The sequence below is a fragment of the Lepidochelys kempii genome, chromosome 1, assembly GCF_965140285.1.
Source record: "Lepidochelys kempii isolate rLepKem1 chromosome 1, rLepKem1.hap1, whole genome shotgun sequence".
NCBI lineage: Eukaryota > Metazoa > Chordata > Testudines > Cheloniidae > Lepidochelys > Lepidochelys kempii.
In genome coordinates, this window is record NC_136380.1 from 352,664,650 (window position 1) to 352,684,302 (window position 19,653).

General features: G+C 58.7%; 1 protein-coding gene across 3 annotated transcripts in view; it reads left to right on the forward strand.

Annotated features, from left to right (window-relative positions):
* MAPK8IP2 (mitogen-activated protein kinase 8 interacting protein 2) overlaps nucleotides 1-19,653 on the forward strand; it is a 62,562-nt gene that overhangs the window by 23,638 nt on the left and 19,271 nt on the right. Inside the window, exons 3-8 of one of the 3 annotated variants that reach the window (XM_073329051.2) lie at nucleotides 404-631; nucleotides 12,774-12,885; nucleotides 14,138-14,296; nucleotides 14,423-16,708; nucleotides 17,687-17,762; nucleotides 18,232-18,404. In XM_073329051.2, coding sequence (XP_073185152.2) covers nucleotides 404-631; nucleotides 12,774-12,885; nucleotides 14,138-14,296; nucleotides 14,423-16,708; nucleotides 17,687-17,762; nucleotides 18,232-18,404 — 3,034 coding nt within the window. Of the gene's footprint in view, nucleotides 1-403; nucleotides 632-12,773; nucleotides 12,886-14,137; nucleotides 16,709-17,686; nucleotides 17,763-18,231; nucleotides 18,405-19,653 lie in introns of all 3 variants that reach the window. The other 2 variants (XM_073329050.2, XM_073329052.2) reach the window with 2 other exon arrangements.

Here is a 19,653-nt window from a genome sequence, read left to right on the forward strand (position 1 = left end):
TGGCACTCTCAGTTGGGTCCCGCCAGAACCAGCATCGTTACACCCCCCCCCAGGACGGCCTGGTGCCGGAGCGCTGCCCCCTAACCCCCGTGTGCCCCCCCAGGACGGCCTGGTGCCGGAGCGCTGCCCCCTAACCCCCGTGTGCCCCCCCAGGACGGCCTGGTGCCGGAGCGCTGCCCCCTAACCCCCGTGTGCCCCCCCAGGACGGCCTGGTGCCGGAGCGCTGCCCCCTAACCCCCGTGTGCCCCCCCCGGACGGCCTGGTGCTGGAGCCCTGTCCCCTAACCCCCGTGTGCCCCCCCAGGACGGCCTGGTGCTGGAGCGCTGCCCCCTAACCCCCGTGTGCCCCCCCAGGACGGCCTGGTGCTGGAGTGCTGCCCCCTAACCCCCGTGTGCCCCCCCAGGACGGCCTGGTGCTGGAGCGCTGTGAGCAGCCCCACCCCATCTGCACCTTCTCAGAGGATTTCCAGGAGTTTGAGATGATCGATGACAACGAGGATGAGGAGGAGCCGGACGGGACCGGGCTGGATGTGACCCCCTCACCTTCGGCCTCCCCCATCCCCTCGCCCGGCACCGAGGAAACGCAGAAGCCCCGACCCAGCACCCTGAGCCTGAGCGTGCCAGGTGCCCAGGTGAGGGGCCTGCAGCTCCGCTGAGACGGGGGCTGGGGGGGTCACTGTATGCGGTGCTGAGGGGGCTGGCGGGGGCTCTGCATGAGGCACTGAGAAGTCGTGGGGGGTCGCTGCGCGCAGTGTTGAAGGGGGTTGGGGGGGGTCGCTGCATGCAGCACTGAGAGGGTTTGGGGGGGTCTCTGCACACGGTGCTGAGGGGGGTTTGGGAGGGTCTCTGCATATGGCACTGAGGGTGTTTGGGGGGGTCTCGGTGCGTGGCGCTGAGCTTGGCTGGCTGATTTTCCCGTGTCTCGGTCTCAGGCACTGAGGGTGTTTGGGGGGGTCTCGGTGCGTGGCGCTGAGCTTGGCTGGCTGATTTTCCTGTGTCTCGGTCTCAGGCACTGAGGGTGTTTGGGGGGGTCTCGGTGCGTGGCGCTGAGCTTGGCTGGCTGATTTTCCCGTGTCTCGGTCTCAGGCACTGAGGGTGTTTGGGGGGGTCTCGGTGCGTGGCGCTGAGCTTGGCTGGCTGATTTTCCCGTGTCTCGGTCTCAGGCACTGAGGGTGTTTGGGGGGGTCTCGGAGCGTGGCGCTGAGCTTGGCTGGCTGATTTTCCCGTGTCTCGGTCTCAGGCACTGAGGGTGTTTGGGGGGGTCTCGGTGCGTGGCGCTGAGCTTGGCTGGCTGATTTTCCTGTGTCTCGGTCTCAGGCACTGAAGGTGTTGGAGTCTGCAGGGCATGTGGGGGCCCACACGCAGCACTGTGATCGTGGGCCGTTTGTGTGTGTGGTGCTGAGTGGTCTTGTCGGTTGTGTGGGGTGCTGAGAGGGCCTTGCGTAGCTGAAGTTACAGACGGATGAAGCCCACTGGGTCCTGGCCCATCCCTCTCCCAGGGGCCAGGGCAGGGCTGTCCCTAGGGTGCAGTGACGAGTGCTCCACCCCTGCTGGCTTTAGTTTGTAAGGCTCCTCTCCCCTCCCCTTCCCGCCCGTCCAGGGGTGCCACTTTTGGTCGGACGTATTCCTGGAGGTTTCATCCCCTGATAGAATCTTTAATTAAAATTTAATTGTTAATTTCTGGAGACTACAGGACAATCCTGGAGGTTTGGCAACCCTAATCCCATTCCATGCCATGCCGCGGGGAGATGGTTCCCTAGCTCAGGGCCCAAGCTGGGCCCATCTCCCTGCGCATGGCATGGGGGCAGCCCAGGTCCGGAGGCTGCCGTCTTGTTTTCCAGAATCTGAGCGTTCGTCACAAGAAGAGAGTCGGGTCTCTGGCCCCTGTGGCTGCAGAGAAGCTGTGAAATGTGAGTGACGCGGGAAACCTGCACCCGTGCAGCGCCTGAGTGGGCGGCACTGAGTGGCGGGAAATGCCTGTCGTCGGCACGGGCTCGGCTCGGAGGCCAGGGCAGGCCGCTCAGCGCCTACACTGCCCGGTTCGCTGCTGATCAGAGCAGGCAAGAAAGGAGCGGGACCCTGCCAAGCGGCTGTGAGGCGTGTCTTGTCTTGGTGCCGTGGGTGGGTGACCCTCAGGAGACACCAGCACCTTTTATTCCTCACTCCGACCCAGGGGCATCTGAGCCATGCCCAGGGGAGCCAGTCACAGAGGGCATGGCTGGCTGTCCAGGCTTCCCAGCCAGCCAGCTCCACCCCCGGAGTAGCCAGGGCTAGGCCGGGGCCCGGCAGCCTCCTCTCTGGCTCTCCTAGACACAGGCAGGGGGAGGGATAGCTCAGTGGTTTGAGCATTGGCCTGCTAAACCCAGGGTTGTGAGTTCAATCCTTGAGGGGGCCATTTGGGATCTGGAGCAAAAATTGGGGATTGGTCCTGCTTTGAGCAGGAGGTTGGACTAGTTGACCTCCCTAGGTCCCTTCCAGCCCTGATAGTCTATGATTCTGTGCTGCACCGGCGACACTGGGTGACGTCACCGGGCTTTCCACCACAGCCAGGAGGGCTAGAAACAGTGTGTTTCATGGGATCGCAGATTCTGATGCCATCACATGGCCCAATGTACATCCCTGCTGTGCCCAGGCCTGAGTGCAGCTTCCTACAGGTGCGTCCACACCCCACTGCGGGAGAGTGGGGAGGACTGGCTGACCTAGGGGTCAAACACCCGTGACCTAGAGACGGGGGTTGGTAGGTCCGACAACATGGACCTACAGCATCTTCTCAAATGGGTGACTGAGAACCCACAGCAGCAACGGCTCCTGCAGCAAATGGCTGCCCGGCAGCAACGGCTGCTCTGGGGCCTAGGGGCACAACAGCAGCAACGGCTGGTCGAGCAGCTGGTAGCTCTGATGCAGCCGGAGGGCCTCCCCAGGGCTTCCCCTCCTGGGGTTGTAGGCCCCGGCCCAGTGGTCCAGCCCATGCCAGTGAAACTCTCAAAGATGGGTCCTGAGGATGACCCGGAGGCCTTCCTGATAACCTGTGAATGAGTGGCCACGGAAGCCTCATGCCCACTGGGCCACCCTGTTGGCACCATACCTGACGGGACCAGCGCAGGTACAGTGCAGGTGACGGGACCAATACAGGTGAAAGAGGCCCTACTTGACTACCTCAGCTTCACAGAGGAGACTTTCTGGCAGAGGTTCCCTGGGGAGAAATGCCCCTGGGGCCAGGCCCAACGTGGTCACCCAGAAGTTAAGAGGCTTGGGTTTTAAGTGGCAATCGCCGGAGACTCAGACTGGAGTGGAGGTGGCCAAGCTCAGTGTGGTGGAGCAGCTCACCCCCATACTTCTGGCTGAGGGCAGGGACAAGTCCCTAGCCAGTGCAGCCTGGCTGATGGAGAATTATTTAGCTGCAGAGATGGCTCTAACTGCTTCATATGAGCAACTGCCTGAAGCCCAGGGCACCTCAGCTGAAGGGAGAGCCCAACCCGGGAGCCAGCAATCAGACCGGGTGGTCTTGCAAGCACCAGCCTCTAAGGTGCCCAGCAGGCTGCCAAGCCCTGGACTGGGCCCTGGTAGCAAACCCCAACATCTCAGACCCCAGTCCGGACAAAGGCTCTTGGAACCCCTATGGAGGGGGAGTAGACAAGGCACATAGGGAAGGGCTATCTCAAATAGCGGGCCCAGGGCCAGCGGCCACTCGGCCAGCAGCAGGGACTTGCTTTTCATGTGGGCCCCAGGTCACTGCTACCATGAGTGCCCCAAAAGGAGTGTGGCTATGGACAGGGACCATAAACGAACTCCAGCTGAAGTAACGGCTCTTATGCGGAGAAATGGAACTGAGGTCACGGGCCTAGTGGATTCTGGGTGTGGCCAGGCCCTGGTCTGGGAGGATATGGTCCCAAACCCTGAAGCCCCCATGGAGACTGTCTTCCTCCAGTGTAACCACGGAGAAGTGTGCCATTGACTGTAGGGGAAAACACAAAGTGCCTTGTAATGGGGCTGGCCTCAACAGTGTCCTACCCTCTTATCTTGGGACAGGATTGGGAGTATTTCTCAGAGGTACTGAGGGAATTTAAACCAACCCCAGAGACCCTGGAGGGAGCAGCTGAGGAGACCTGGGGAGATGGAAGCCCAAAACCTGTGACATTGGCAGGTGTAGGTGAGGATCCTGGAGAGGTAGGATCCAGCCAGAGGGAAGCTTCTCCAGAAGGCCCCCTTAACAACGAAGCCACAGTGGCCGCCCTACAGAAGAGACATCCTAACCAGAGAGACAGACTTCATAAAGGACCAGAGGGAGGACGAAACTTTGTGCCAGACTATGATTAGCGGGGAAGTCATAGACTCACAATGAGCAGAGCAGTACCATGCTTTGAGCTCCTGCACCAGTTGGAGAAAGACCAGCTGATGGAGGAAGTTTGGTGGCAACTCCTCCATTCCGTGGCTCAGGCACGAAGCCATGCAACGGGCTCATGCTATCCCCTCTGTGGGGTCCTGAGAAGACCCTGTCCAGGATTTTGGATCACTTCTTTTGGCCCAGAATTCCCCAAGACTCTGCCCCAAATGCCAACTCATAGGACCTAAAAGGGGATAGAAGCCCCTCTGGTCACACTCCCCATAGTCGACATCCCATTTGAAGGGCTCGGGATGGACCTTGCTGGACCCTTGGAAAATGGTGCTGCTGGGTACAAGCAGATCTTCGTGATAGATGATCAGGCTGCCCACTGTCTTGAGGCAATCCCACCTCACACACCAATGCAAAGACTATTGCTGTGCCACCTAAGGAGATCCTCACTGATCAAGCCACCTCGGCTGCTGAAACAGGTATGTGATTTTCTGAAAACAAAGACTCTATGAACATCGTCCACAAATGGATGGTCTGGCTATATGACCCTGAAAAGAAGGTTTGTTGCTGAGGATCTCCGTCACTGGGATCAGCTGATCCCGTTCCTGTTATTTGCTGTTTGAGAAATCCCCTAATCATCGACTGGATTCTCCCGGTATGGGAGACAAACCTTTGCCATGCCATTTGGCCTCTGTCAATTTCAGAGTATTCCCTTTGGCCTCCTTGCAATGTTCCAGCGGCTCATGGATCAAGTTCTTCAACCCCATGGCTTACAAACAACAGCCTAGTGAGACGACATGGTCATCTACAGCCAAGAGTGGGAGGAAAATCCAGCACAGATTGCTGCTGTACTCTGGTTCTTACGGGGGGGCTGGGCTACTGGCAAAGTGCAAAAGTGGGGGAAAAGAGACCACCTACCTGGGATATATTCTGGGGAAGGGCCAAGTCCAGCCCCTCGTTGGCAAAGTCCAGGCCCTCACAATGTGCCCATGCTCAGCCACAAAGATGAAAGTCCAAAGCTTTGGGGGGCCTGTAGGCTACTGCTGCTGATTTGTACCAGGGTTTTCGATGCTAGGAGCTCCCCTCATGGGCCCAGTTCAGGACAGGAGCCCCAGGAAGGCACGCTGGTCCAAGGCCTGTGAAAAGGCCTTTCAGCAGTTGAAAAAACACCCATGTAAACAGTCTGACCTGGCCAGTCCTGACTTCTCCAAAGAGCTTGTTTTACAAACCGGCGCAGGTGCAGGATTGTCCCAGGAAGCGGAGAGGAGCACCCAGGGCCCTGGGGAACGGCGCAATCCATAGTAGAGAAGGACGGTCTCGCTGTGAAACGGGCTATGGACTTGCGCCGACAGTACCTCTTGTGAAATCAATTCACCGACCATGCCCCCTTGAGCTGATGAAATGCCATGAAGGACACCCTACGCCCCCGGGCTGTGTGCTGATACCTGTCCCTCCAGCCGTATACCTTCCCAGTTCAGCATGGAGCGGGGAGAGCCCACCAACAGGCTGATTTGGTTTTCCAGGGAGGCAGGGTGAACCATCTGCTGGGCCTGGTTCCCCGGGTGCCATCGTGAGGGGCAGGGGGTGTGATGGGGCACACAAACCCCACCCTGGATAACAAGGGTTTTGGAGCTGCTCTGAGCTCAGCCAGCCCCGCCACACCACACCCACGAGGCTGGAGGAGGAGGTGAAAAGGGAGTAGAACAGCTCACTTATGGGCAGCCCAGGGATGAGACCAGCCCCTCAGCCCTGAGGAAAGGACTGAGGGAAGGCAGGAGCTTCCCCTACAAGCACTGCCTGAAGGCCCCTCCCTGAGGGACGGGAGGGCCCAGTCGTGATACACCCTGCGAGGGAGGTGTTCCCTTCTCTTGCACTAACTCCGTTTGTTGGTGTTAATTCCCCTGGCTTTTGTCCCCAGAGGACCCCAGAAGGGGAGAGGCTTGGAAGGGAGCCGGCCGGAGGGCCAAGGCACAAGAAGAGACAGGCCACTACAGAAGTGGAGCACCCAGTGGCCACAGAGCGAAGGGGAGAGAGCTGCCACGCCATGCCTGGCCCTGAGGAGGTGCCAGCAGTGGGCCAACCCCTTCAGAACGGGGCTTGAGAGTATCAAACATTTCTTTCCACCATCAATTGAAGCCCTGCCACATCTGGATCCACCCCCTGTCAGGGAGCGACGGGCCCCGGCCCTTCCCTGGGGGAAATTCCCACCTGGATCCATCCCTCTGTCAGGGAGTGACAGGCCCCGGCCCTTCCCTTTGGGGGGATTTCTGACCAGATCCTCTGTCAGTTGCTGACAGAGTTGTTGAGATTCCATATAAAGTATTCTTTCCCTAATTCTGTCCCGTTATTCTGAGCTGCACTCCAGGTATCCTGGATCCTGGTTCAGGATCCTGACGCAGGGAAGAAAGGTAAGCAGCAGGATACGGACCCTGGACTTCAGGAAAGCAGACTTCGACTCCCTCAGGGAACAGATGGCCAGGATCCCCTGGGGGACTAACTTGAAGGGGAAAGGAGTCCAGGAGAGCTGGCTGTATTTCAAGGAATCCCTGTTGAGGTTCCAGGGACAAACCATCCCGATGAGTCGAAAGAATAGTAAATATGGCAGGCGACCAGCTTGGCTTAATGGTGAAATCCTAGCAGATCTTAAACATAAAAAAGAAGCTTACAAGAAGTGGAAGGTTGGACATATGACCAGGGAAGAGTATAAAAATATTGCTCGGGCATGTAGGAATGATATCAGGAGGGCCAAATCGCACCTGGAGCTGCAGCTAGCCAGAGATGTCAAGAGTAACAAGAAGGGTTTCTTCAGGTATGTTGGCAACAGGAAGAAAGCCAAGGAAAGTGTGGGCCCCTTACTGAATGAGGGAGGCAACCTAGTGACAGAGGATGTGGAAAAAGCTAATGTACTCAATGCTTTTTTTGCCTCTGTTTTCACTAACAAGGTCAGCTCCCAGACTGCTGCGCTGGGCATCACAAAATGGGGAAGAGATGGCCAGCCCTCTGTGGAGATAGAGGTGGTTAGGGACTATTTAGAAAAGCTGGACGTGCACAAGTCCATGGGGCCGGACAAGTTGCATCCGAGAGTGCTGAAGGAATTGGCGGCTGTGATTGCAGAGCCATTGGCTATTATCTTTGAAAACTCGTGGCGAACCGGGGAAGTTCCGGATGACTGGAAAAAGGCTAATGTAGTGCCCATCTTTAAAAAAGGGAAGAAGGAAGATCCTGGGAACTACAGGCCAGTCAGCCTCACTTCAGTCCCTGGAAAAATCATGGAGCAGGTCCTCAAAGAATCAATCCTGAAGCACTTGCATGAGAGGAAAGTGATCAGGAACAGCCAGCATGGATTCACCAAGGGAAGGTCATGCCTGACTAATCTAATCGCCTTTTATGATGAGATTACTGGTTCTGTGGATGAAGGGAAAGCAGTGGATGTATTGTTTCTTGACTTTAGCAAAGCTTTTGACACGGTCTCCCACAGTATTCTTGTCAGCAAGTTAAGGAAGTATGGGCTGGATGAATGCACTATAAGGTGGGTAGAAAGCTGGCTAGATTGTCGGGCTCAACGGGTAGTGATCAATGGCTCCATGTCTAGTTGGCAGCCGATATCGAGTGGAGTGCCCCAGGGGTCGGTCCTGGGACCGGTTTTGTTCAATATCTTCATAAATGATCTGGAGGATGGTGTGGATTGCACTCTCAGCAAATTTGCGGATGATACTAAACTGGGAGGAGTGGTAGATACGCTGGAGGGGAGGGATAGGATACAGAAGGACCTAGACAAATTGGAGGATTGGGCCAAAAGAAATCTGATGAGGTTCAATAAGGATAAGTGCAGGGTCCTGCACTTAGGACGGAAGAACCCAATGCACAGCTACAGACTAGGGACCGAATGGCTAGGCAGCAGTTCTGCGGAAAAGGACCTAGGGGTGACAGTGGACGAGAAGCTGGATATGAGTCAGCAGTGTGCCCTTGTTGCCAAGAAGGCCAATGGCATCTTGGGATGTATAAGTAGGAGCATAGCGAGCAGATCGAGGGACGTGATCGTTCCCCTCTATTCGACATTGGTGAGGCCTCATCTGGAGTACTGTGTCCAGTTTTGGGCCCCACACTTCAAGAAGGATGTGGATAAATTGGAGAGAGTCCAGCGAAGGGCAACAAAAATGATTAGGGGACTGGAACGCATGAGTTATGAGGAGAGGCTGAGGGAGCTGGGATTGTTTAGCCTGCAGAAGAGAAGAATGAGGGGGGATTTGATAGCTGCTTTCAACTACCTGAAAGGGGGTTCCAAAGAGGATGGCTCTAGACTGTTCTCAGTGGTAGCAGATGACAGAACGAGGAGTAATGGTCTCAAGTTGCAGTGGGGGAGGTTTAGGTTGGGTATTAGGAAAAACTTTTTCACTAAGAGGGTGGTGAAACACTGGAATGTGTTACCTAGGGAGGTGGTAGAATCTCCTTCCTTAGAGGTTTTTAAGGTCAGGCTTGACAAAGCCCTGGCTGGGATGATTTAACTGGGAATTGGTCCTGCTTCGAGCAGGGGGTTGGACTAGATGACCTTCTGGGGTCCCTTCCAACCCTGATATTCTATGATTCTATGATTCTATCACCCTGATCATTTATCTACTAATTTCCTGCTCAAGTAATCCTGGAGGTCTCCCCCCTCTTGTATGTATTTGCAGACTGGGGTCGTGTCCCCTCCTTGGACATCACACAGCCAAGCCAGGCAGATGGAGCGGTTTGCTTCTCTTCAGTGCCCATTTCTGTTTCTCGTCTCTAGCATTCTGGAGAGGATGCGCCCAGAGTTAAACCGAGTGTTCCCAGGGCTGGGGAGATAGGGACTCTCCTTTCTCTGCTCCCCAGAACAAGGCGGCTTCTAGGAATGTAGGATCCTGGGGTGTCTCCACTGAGGATCCTGGGGTGTCTCCCCCTTTCCCAGGACATGATTCCTTGGGACATGCAGCATAGAATCACATTGGCTTCATCTGCAGCAATATTCCCTGCCAAACTCCTGTCTGGTTCACTGCCCCCCGGTCCCTCTCAGCCACATGATCTCCATGTTTCTCTCCCCCATCACAGACTTGGGCTCCAGTGATCTGTCCCCAGCTGGATTAGCTGGATTTGCCCAATCTCTTGTTGTTTCCTGCCCACATCTCTAATCTCTCTCAGCCCCAGGATTAGGGCTTTATCCCCTCTTGCACTCACAGCTCCTCTCAGAGTCTAATTTGCAAATGTCATTAAATCCTCCTGGGCTGGATAATCAATGGGGCCAGGGCTGAGTCGGAAGCTCCCCCAGGTCCCTCTCTGCTGCTTCCAGGACAATTTGTTTACAACCTTTCAGCAAATTTTTGGTGACTGTGCCCCAGCCAAGCCTCCCAGGAGATGCTGTATCCAACATCCCTAACGGCGTCCAGGGCCCGCCGCGTGTGATTTACCTGGCAGATGCTGACACAGCCGTGGCCTGCAGGTGAATACGAATAGAGTCACATGGTTTGTCTGGCAAGGCGGATTCTGGGTGACTCCCAGCACAGCTACCTCCAGCCCACCCTCAGCGACCTTTTCTCGTAAGGGCCCAAACTGCCCCTTGACTCCCTTTGCTTTCAGGAGATGAGGGTGCTCGGTACCCCACACAGCTTGTATCACTCTCCTGGGGAGCGAGGTAGGGACAGTCGTGGCCAGGATCATAGAATCGTAGGACTGGAAGGGCCCCCGAGAGGCCATCTAGCCCAGACCACTGCACTGCGGCCGGACGAAGTATTATCTAGACCAGGGGTCTCAAACACGCGGCCCACAGGGTTATTTTCTGTGGCCCACCAGCTCCCCGTGGCCCCCCCGCCCCCGAGCGTTTACCTAGATCGGCTCCAGCCCGGCGCGCACCGGGGGCAGGGCAGGCTCCCTGCCTGCCTGCCCTGCCCCCACACTGCTCCGGGAAGCGGCTGGGACCTGGGGGAGGTGGGGGGGCACAGGGGTCTGTGTGTTGCCCTGGCCGCGCCTCCAGGTACCTCCCCTGAAGCTCCCATTGGCTGGGAACGGGGAACCGCAGCCAATGGGAGCTTCAGGGGAGGTACCTGGGAGTGCGGCCAGGGCAACACACAGACCCCTGTGCCCCCCGTCCCCCAGGTCCCAGCCGCTTCCCGGAGCGGTGAGGGGGCAGGGCAGGCAGGCAGGGAGCCTGCCCTGGCCATGGTGCGTGCCGGGCCGGACCCGCCCCCCGAACCCCCCCTACCCCGAGCCCCCGTCGCACCCCTCCTGCACCCCAAGCCCCTGCCCTGAGCCCCCTACTGCACCCTGCACCCTTCCTGCACCCCCTGTGGACAGGGAGGGGGCAGAGTTGGGATGGTGATTTCAGGGAAGGGGTTGGAATGAGGGCAGGGAAGGGGTGGGAAGAGGCAGAGCAGGGCGGGGCCTCATGGAAGGGGTGGAGTGGGGGCGGGGCCGGGACAGCAGGGGTGGGGTGGTCGGTGGTGTGGCCCTTTGGCCAATGTACTAGTCCTCATGTGGCCCTCGTGGTCATTTGAGTTTGAGATCCCTGATCTAGACCATCCCAGACAGGCGTTTGTCCAACCTGCTCTTAAACATCTCCAATGAGGGAGATTCCACCACCTCCCTGGGCAATTTATCCCAGGGCGTGACCACCCTGACAGTCGGGACGTTTTTCCTCATGTCCAACCTAAACCGCCCTTGCTGCAATTGAAGCCCGTTGCTTCTTGTCCTGCCCTCAGAGGTTAAACGAGAACCATTTTTCTCCCTCCTCCTTGTAACAACCTTTTATGTGCTTGAAAACTCTTCTCATCTCCCCTCTCCGTCTTCTCTTCTCCAGACTAAACAAACCCAGTTTTTTCAGTCTCCCCTCACAGGTCATGTTTTCTAGCCCTTTCATCATTTTTATTGCTGTTCTCTGGACTTTCTCCAATTTGTCCCCATCTTTCCTGAAATGTGGCCCCCAGAACTGGGCACAATACTCCACTTGAGGTCTAATCAGCACGGAGCAGAGCGGAAGAATTACTTCTTGTGTCTGGCTTACGACACTCCTGCTAATACAGCCCAGAAGGATGTTCACTTTTTTTGCAACAGCGTTACACTGTTGACTCAGATTTAGCTTGTGATCCCCTCTGACCCCCAGATCCCTTCCCGCAGTACTCCTTCCTGGGCAGTCATTTCCCATTGTGTATGTGCGATTGTTCTAGTCACTTGTTTTGAGACAGAAACACTACATTTGCTTGAGTCACTGCTCACTTCTCGGTGCAGCGTCGCCCCGACTCACCAACTGTCTGGACAGACCGTGGTTCCAGTACCCAGTGGAGGGCACCGTGCGAGAACTAGAGCAGATCGAACAGAATGGCTTTTCTGTCTTCTTCACGGTGGGGTCTGACGAAGATCTGAGTGTCTCTGCTATTGCACAGCCCCCCTTTACCCCCTCAGAGTGGGATCCACCCCCTGCTCGTGCTGCTTTTCCTCAGTGGAGTTACAACAGCCTCGTCTCATCGCCCTCGCCCCATCAGCAACATTTGCTCTGCCTTTTTTCATCTCCGCACGTGTGTGTCTGTCATGTGTGTACACGTGTGTCATGTGTGTACACGTGTACCTGTGTGTGTCTGTCTCTGTGTCTCTGTGCATGTGTCAGATTGTAAGGGGAAGATCGTGTGGTGCCGGCAGCATGTCTTGCACCAGTGTTTCCCCACCTGGGGGACCTGTCCTCTGGGGGACACAAAGCCTGATGGGGGGAGCCAATGGACCTCTGGGTTCTCCTTCAAAGTCCCAGCTCTCAGTTTAACAAGTCAGTCTCTAGCTGTTACACGAGTGATGAAAACCTTCCCATTGTGACCCCGAGAGCCAGAGGCAGAGTTTGCAGAGAGTCTAAACCGGTGGCTGTGTGGTGTGAACTGTCCCGTTCCTGCCGGTGGGGCTAACACAGCTGGCAGTGCTGATCCTGTCCCTGCTGCGGCTGGTTCGCTCCTCCCACAAGCATGTCGGACGGGGACGGGAGTCCCCTGGCATGAGGAGCTGCCCCATGTTTGAAGTTTCCCGGAGCACTCGGGGGAGAAGGGGCTAGCTGGGGTGGGGGGCTGAGAGGGCTGCTGACTCAGGGCTCAGCTTTCAGAGTTTAGGGGACGCTGTGTGACCTGTCGTTCACCCAGCGTGTGCAGCGGCAGGCCGGGGGTCATTCCCTGTGGGGAGCCTGCGTCTGAGTGGGGACTGACAAGCACAGAGGCAGCTTTTGCAGAGACCTGATCTGGCTGCATGTGGCCAGAGGAACCCTCCAGACTTCGTCGGGCACAGCCCAGCTTTGCCGAGCAGGGAGTCCTGGAGCCTGGCCGGCCGATTCCTGTAAAGCACATGGCCTCACTTCCGTGTTCCCCCTCCTCCCTCTCCTCTGGCCCTCCCATCCCTCACCCCTGGACCCCCCCGCCCTCGTTTCTAAACTCACCGGCTCTTCTCTTTCTGACCAGGATTCCCTGAATAACAACGGCAGCTACCCTCCTCCCCCCACTGCTCAGCGGGCCACCTGGCAGGAGACCCTTCTCCACTCCTCCTCCTCCTCCTCCTCTTCCTCACACACTGGTGAGCATACTCCCCTCCCCCACCTGCTGCAGCCCCCCCACCTGCGCCAGCAGAAGGGCTGGGGGGGCTTGTGCGTCTGAGCTCAGCTGTGTGGCTGTCCTAAGAGCCAGGCTCTGCTCTGGGCCCTGGGGATGGGGGACGGGTGGGAAACCGAGGCTGGATGTTCAGGAGATGGGGTGAGCTGCTCCATGGAGGGTTCCAGGCCCAGCTTCTCCCCCAGGGCTGTGTCCGAGCCCTGTGTTGGGGAGATTCATGCTTCCTCTGCCCCTCCTCCCCACGCTGCTCCCCTCAGGCTGTTTCCGGGGCTGCCCGATGTCCGGAAGCTCGGCTCATACCCGAAAGGCAGAGCCACGCTTTGCTCTCAGTCCTCGAAAATGGGACCCAAGTGTGACTGCCGTCCACAGAGAGCCAGCCGTCCTGGCTCAGAGCGGGGCAACCGGACACAGGGGCCTATGGGCTCAGTGACGAGGAGGCCCCGGAGTTCAGTGTTTCCTACGATCCCACAGACTGTGGTGCTTTTGCTGTAGGATTCGTTACTCTGCTGCTCCTGGCCCTGTCTTCTGCCTGCGGCTGCCCCTGGTGCTGCGCCTTTCCCCACCAGGGACTGCTGACTTGATGGCAGTGCCTGCTGCCGGCCCTGTCCTACGGCAGCGGGCAGGAGGGGGCCCGGGAGCCAAACGTACAGGCTGGGCAGCCCCGCTGTCTCGAGAACAGAGCAGTAGCCGAGATCTGGGGAGCGGAGAAGGTGAACCGCTGAGCCCCACCTCCCTGGCACACACGGGGCGGGGGAAGGAGACTCTGAGCCGAGTTTCCAGACACCAGCCTAACTGCTGAGGCCCACAGAGCTGAGTGCCTGGAGAACACGGCAAAACTATCCACCCTCCACACCAGTCCTCGCTGGAAAGAGTCACTGCCACGTTGTGCGTCAATGCACTGCCGAGCACACAGGCCCTGGTTATTCCTCCCTGGAATGGCACTTAGGGCCCGTCTTGCTCATCCCCAGGGGCACGGACCAGGGGACCCTTCCCCTCCAGCAGCTGAAGATGTGGCTCCACGGAAGGAGCCGAGCCAGCTTCTGTCTCATCCCATGTGCGTGGGGCACTGCCCAGCAGGGATCAGCGAGCTGGGCTTGGGGACTCTCCTGCACTGGCTTTCCCAGTGAAGCAGGGGGAGAATGAGAGGCCCTAGCCGGGGTTGGGTGGGGGAACTGGTTCAAAGCTCTAATCTCAGGCTCTTTGCTTTTTCTTCTCAGGGCGCCTGTCTCCTTCTCACCCTTGTGTCCAAGATGGCCCCTGCTTGGAAAGTCAGAACGGCATGGGGCTGACCACTGAGGAAACAGGGCAGGCCCAGACGCTGCTCAAACCCTCCTTCTATGACTTGGAAGGCAACAGACATGAGTCTCTGGCATATGGTAACCAACCGCTGGAGAGAGCCGGGGAAGATTATAATATGAATATCATCTCCTCTGCACCATGCTCACCACATACCCCATCTCATCTCAGCCAGCCGTCTCCTAAACAGTCTCTCTCTCCAACAGGGCCTGCCGCTCCTCCTAACATAGCCTCTCACTCGGAAGCCAGCAAGGAGCCCCAGACCTGCGAAGCCAACTCCCAGCAGCCCAAAGCCACTGAAAGCTACTGTGCAAACCTCAAGCCAGAGGCAGCCAGCGGCAGGGAGAGACAAAAACCCAGTGAGGAGGGTACCCCTGCAGATGGCGCTGGGGGGGACGCAGGCCTGGCTCTTGGTCGTGGCTCCCCCATCACCCGCCGTGGCCAGTCCAGCACCCCACTCTCTGAGGAAGAGCTGCCCAAGGGCTATGGAGACACTGAAGCTGCAGCCTTCGCTGATCGGAGCGATGGGGACAGGGGGTGCACCCTGGGGGCCTATGTCTGCCTGAGAGGGCTGACAGAGCAGCTGAGCTCTGAAGGGGAGGGTCCCCACTGCAGCAGGGCCGCCAGCATGCATGGGCTCCCTTCAGGCTCCTCCGAGACCACGTCTCCATCGTCCGACCCAGGCATCGAGGCAGATCTCACCAGCAGGAACTCAAAGCAGTTCCTGCCCCGCAGCCGGCACAGTGACGACCTCAGCTCCCCGGGTTCTGACTCAGATGTAGAGGGGGAAATCGAGGCAGCTTTTGCTTGTGGGGGCCGCCTGGTCAGCAACATGATTTCCTCCATCTCGGAGACGGAGCTGGATCTGAGCAGCGACAGCAGCAGCGGCAGGTCCTCCCACCTCACTAACTCCATCGAGGAGGCCAGCTCCCCCACCTCGGAGGCCGAGCTGGAGACGGAGCTTGAAGGCCAGGGGCTCATGGGCATCAAGGACTCGCTGCTGCTGGATAAGTGCAAGGAGGAGGAGGAGATGACCCTGGACGGGGAGCTGCCGGAGAGCCGCTTGAGGGACAGGAGCATGGTGAGGAGAGAGAGCCTGGCCGACCTGAAGATGGAGGGTTATTATGACACCTTGAACCCAGAGGACTCTTCCGCCCCCGTTGACCAGACAGATGTGTCTGGGTCCAGTCCCCTGGATCTAAAGATTGACCCAGACCACAGCCTGGAGAGCATCCGCCGCTCCTTCTACCTGCCCATCGGGCCCAAGCTCCTGCCGGAGGTGGATGACGAGGGTAACAGCGAGTACGACTCTGACTCCGAGTCGGAGCCTGACCTGAGCGAGGACTCAGACTCACCCTGGCTGCTCAGCAACCTCGTCAACAAGATGATCTTGGAGGGCTCATACCCCCTCAAGTGCCCGGACGAGTGCTTCCAGCAGGCCCACTCCCTCTGCGACACCATCTCCCCGGCCTCTGACCTTGAGCCCGAGATCCTCAGCGAGTCCCTGGACGTACAGCCCAGCTTGCGGGACTCCCCAGGGAGTGAAGCAGAGCCAGTCAAGCTGTCCTGTTCCCAGCAGAGCATCGAGCTGGTGGACATGGAGACTCTGCGCAGCTCACTCCAGAGTGCCGAGGACGAGAAACCCACGAGCACCAGCCCTGCCACAGAGTCCTCGCCTCCGGGAAGTGACTCCAGCCCGTATTTATTCATGAGCAACCCGACCAATGACACTATCACCCCAGTGTTCCTGGGGCACCCCCTCTCCATCGACAGGCTGGGCAGCTCAGGGGTGCTGGCAAACTTTGGCTGCTGTACGGGGCCCATCAAAAGCTTCCCTTTCGCCCCTCACACCAGCACAGAGGGCTCGGATCCAGCATCCAGAGAACACGGCATAGAGGTGGAGCCGGCAGCTGGGCGAGAGGATTGGGCCATCGATAAGGACCTGGACTCGGGGATCCTGGAGGACAATGACATGATCGATGACATCCGGTTAGAGAGCCTGGACCAGAACCCCGACGCCTTCCTGCCCATGCTCGACGTCTCTACGGCCAAGACCAACCGGTGCTTTAACCTGACCTACTCCACAGATGAGGATGACGTGCCGTATTTCGGCAGCCTGAAGGGCTCCCCCTTCCACGACGACACGCAGAGCTTCGAGGAGGACCTGCCGCTTCCTCCGCCCCCCATGGCCCTGGAGCCTCGGCCGCTGGATGAGTCCCTGGTCTACGACTCCATCAAATACACTCTGGTGGTGGATGAGAACACGCAGCTGGAGCTGGTGAGCCTAAAGCGCTGCACCTCCGTGCTGAGCGACGACAGTGAGCTGCTGACCGCCTGCGACAACTGCGACCTGGAGGACGAGGACGAGTTTGGGGGGGGGCTGGCGGCACAGGACGGGCAGAGCTCCTCGGAGGACTCCTCCCCTGAAGCCGACCTCCAGTTCTCCAAGAAGTTCCTCAATGTCTTTGTCAATAGCACATCCCGCTCCTCCAGTAAGTACCAATTCCCCTGCCCACCCCAGAGAGGGGTCAGCCATGTCTCTCCCTGTAGGAGAGTCCCACATCCAGACTGGGCCACCCATAAACCTACTTATCTCCCCGGGTAGGGCATGTGCCGAGCCCCCAGTCATTGCAGTGTCTAAACACCTCCCTCTCTGCGGTACGTTTGTCCCCACCGCACCCCTGGAAGGTGGGGGTGCTACACTCCTCACTGTACAGACCCAGACAGACAAAGGCTGAGTCTACACCGCACCGGGTCCAGACGACGAGGGTGTGAATTGCAGTGCGCACCGAAGTGCTGGTCTGTAACCTCCCCGTGTTACACTGCGGGCATGAACTCAAAGGTACCTCGTTGGTGTTAACGTCGCCCTCTTCAAACAGGACTACGTTAGCGGGGACGAGGGGCCTTCGAACTCACGCCAGCAGCATCCACAGAGGGCAGTTCCAGGACAGCACTTGGGTATGTGCTGTAAATCGCATCGCTGTGCTCCGACTGCGGGGCCCTGGCGATAAGCCCTAAGTCACACAGGACGTCCGTGATGGAGCAGCGAATTGAACCAGAGCTAGTGCCCTAACTGCTGGGACATCTTTCTTCCTTCCTTTCTGAAGACATTCTCCCCAGACTGTGGGGGATGAATTAACACAGGAAGGGCAACCCCAACTGGCTCTGACCTGGACGTTCCCCGCCGAGGAGCCAGGCCCGAGTGGCTCGGGGCCGGGCGTTCCCCGCCGAGGAGCCAGGCCCGAGTGGCTCGGGGCCGGGCGTTCCCCGCCGAGGAGCCAGGCCCGAGTGGCTCGGGGCCGGGCGTTCCCCGCCGAGGAGCCAGGCCCGAGTGGCTCGGGGCCGGGCGTTCCCCGCCGAGGAGCCAGGCCCGAGTGGCTCAGGTCTCTTGTCCTTTGCTTGGCTGGCGAGGGTGCCTCCTGCGTGTCGTCCTCCTGCCGGGCTGCAGTGACCTCTCCTGTGCTCCCTAGGTACGGAGTCCTTTGGGCTGTTCTCATGCATGGTGAATGGGGAAGAACGGGAGCAGACTCACCGGGCTGTCTTCAGGTGAGAAGAGCACCCTAGCCTGGACCCCAGGGCCGCACCAATGCTGCCCCTCTGGGCGCATGGCCAGGAACAAGTTGGGGTCTACCTGGTGCTGAGAGGAGGAAACTGCTTCATCCCCGGGGCTGAGCAGCTGATAAATACACAGCCCCAGGGCAACGAATGGGGGTGAGGCAGGCAGCATCCCTCTCTGGGGCAGCCCACCGCTTCCTAGTAGATACATTTATAGGATGGTGGCCCAGCTGGTGCCAAGGAGTCCCAAGGCTGCCTGTGGTTGTCCTGCCCCCTGCTATGGCGGGGAGGCCTGAGGGAGCTGCTGGGAACCGGGCACGGTGCCTCTGGCTCCTGTGGGCAAGAGCGTCCTCGCCCGTCTTCATCTCCGTCTCTCTTTCCCTCTCTCGCGTTTCCTCTGCCCTCCTCCCCCACCCAACGCCCCTTCCCCCCATCCCGGTGCCGTCGCCTCCTCTTGCAGGTTTATCCCTCGCCACGAGGACGAGCTGGAGCTGGATGTGGACGACCCGATCCTGGTGGAGCTGGAGGAGGATGATTACTGGTACCGAGGCTACAACATGCGGACTGGAGAGAGAGGCATCTTCCCGGCGTTCTATGCCCACGAGGTGGTGAGCCAAGCTAAGGAGGTCATAGGTAGGCATCTCCCCTCCCTCCCTCCCTGTGGCGTGGGAGCCCTGAGCACCTGCAGGCCTTGGTGCTGCCATGGGCCCTGCAGGGACAGCAATAGCCAGCTCATGGCACTGCCGTCAGGGTAAGGCTCGGCCACAGTTTCAGGCAGTGACCCAGAGTGCTCTGCTGCAGATGGGGAGGGCTGCCAGGGAGACCCACCCCACACAAACACCCCCTCACAGACACACCCACCCAGATGGGTGAGCACTGACCCCATCCTGCCGCCCAAGTGCCGCTAGATCATCGTGTGTAATCACTGAGAAAGCACCAGGAATCCACCACTCACCCCCTATCCCCACCAAGAGCCCGTCCTGGGCTCTGGCGCTCTGAGTGGCAGCAAGGAACAGAGCGAGAGCAAACCCACGGGCCCCTGGGGTCGCTCGGCAGCTGCAGACTGAGTGCAGCAGCAGAAGCTGGGAATGGGCCACAGGGATGGATCAGTTGCTGATTCCCTGTTCTGTTCACTCCCTGTGGAGCACCTGGCCCTGGCCACTGTCAGAAGACAGGACACTGGGCTGGATGGACCTTTGGTCTGACCCACTAGGGCCGTTCTTACGTCCTTACGAGCAGAGGAGGGCGTGAATCCACATGGAATGTCCCGAACATTCAGAGTCTGTAGAGGGGGCAGGCGAGCACATGGGGGGCAGCTCTCGGGGGAGCAGACAGTTGCACAGGAAGGCCTGCAATGGTGCAGCAATTGGGTGATGGAGGTTGGTTGTTGATGGTCCAGGCTGCCCAGTGCACAGTGGGCCCGTCTCTGAGTGGAGACCACCAAGGATCCATATCTGTTAGGTGCTCTGGGAGCCTGGCCAGCTGCTGGGTTCTCTGCCAGAGGCAAAGGGCACCTGGCTGACTCCAGCAGGTGGTTCTGTCTGCACAAGTACCTGAGCTCGCGGGACGGTGGTAGGAGAGGAAGGCATAGAAGGAGAGGCAGTGGGGAAGAGGTGCTGATCCCTGCAGCACCCACTGCCCTTGCCAGGAGAGGGGATGTCTGAGCGGAGAGCTCCGGGGAAGTGAGCGCTGACAGGAGTCACCAGCGAGACAGGAGCATCGTAGGGAGGAACCTGGCCCAAGCGGTCTGTGGTGCCCTCACAGGAACCAGATGCTGTGCCCGGGCAAACGATGCTTCAGACAGCCAGTGTGGGTTCCCCAACGCATGCTGGGAAGCTCCTGTGAATGAGCCCACGTGCAGCAGGTTCAGGGCCCTGGTGAG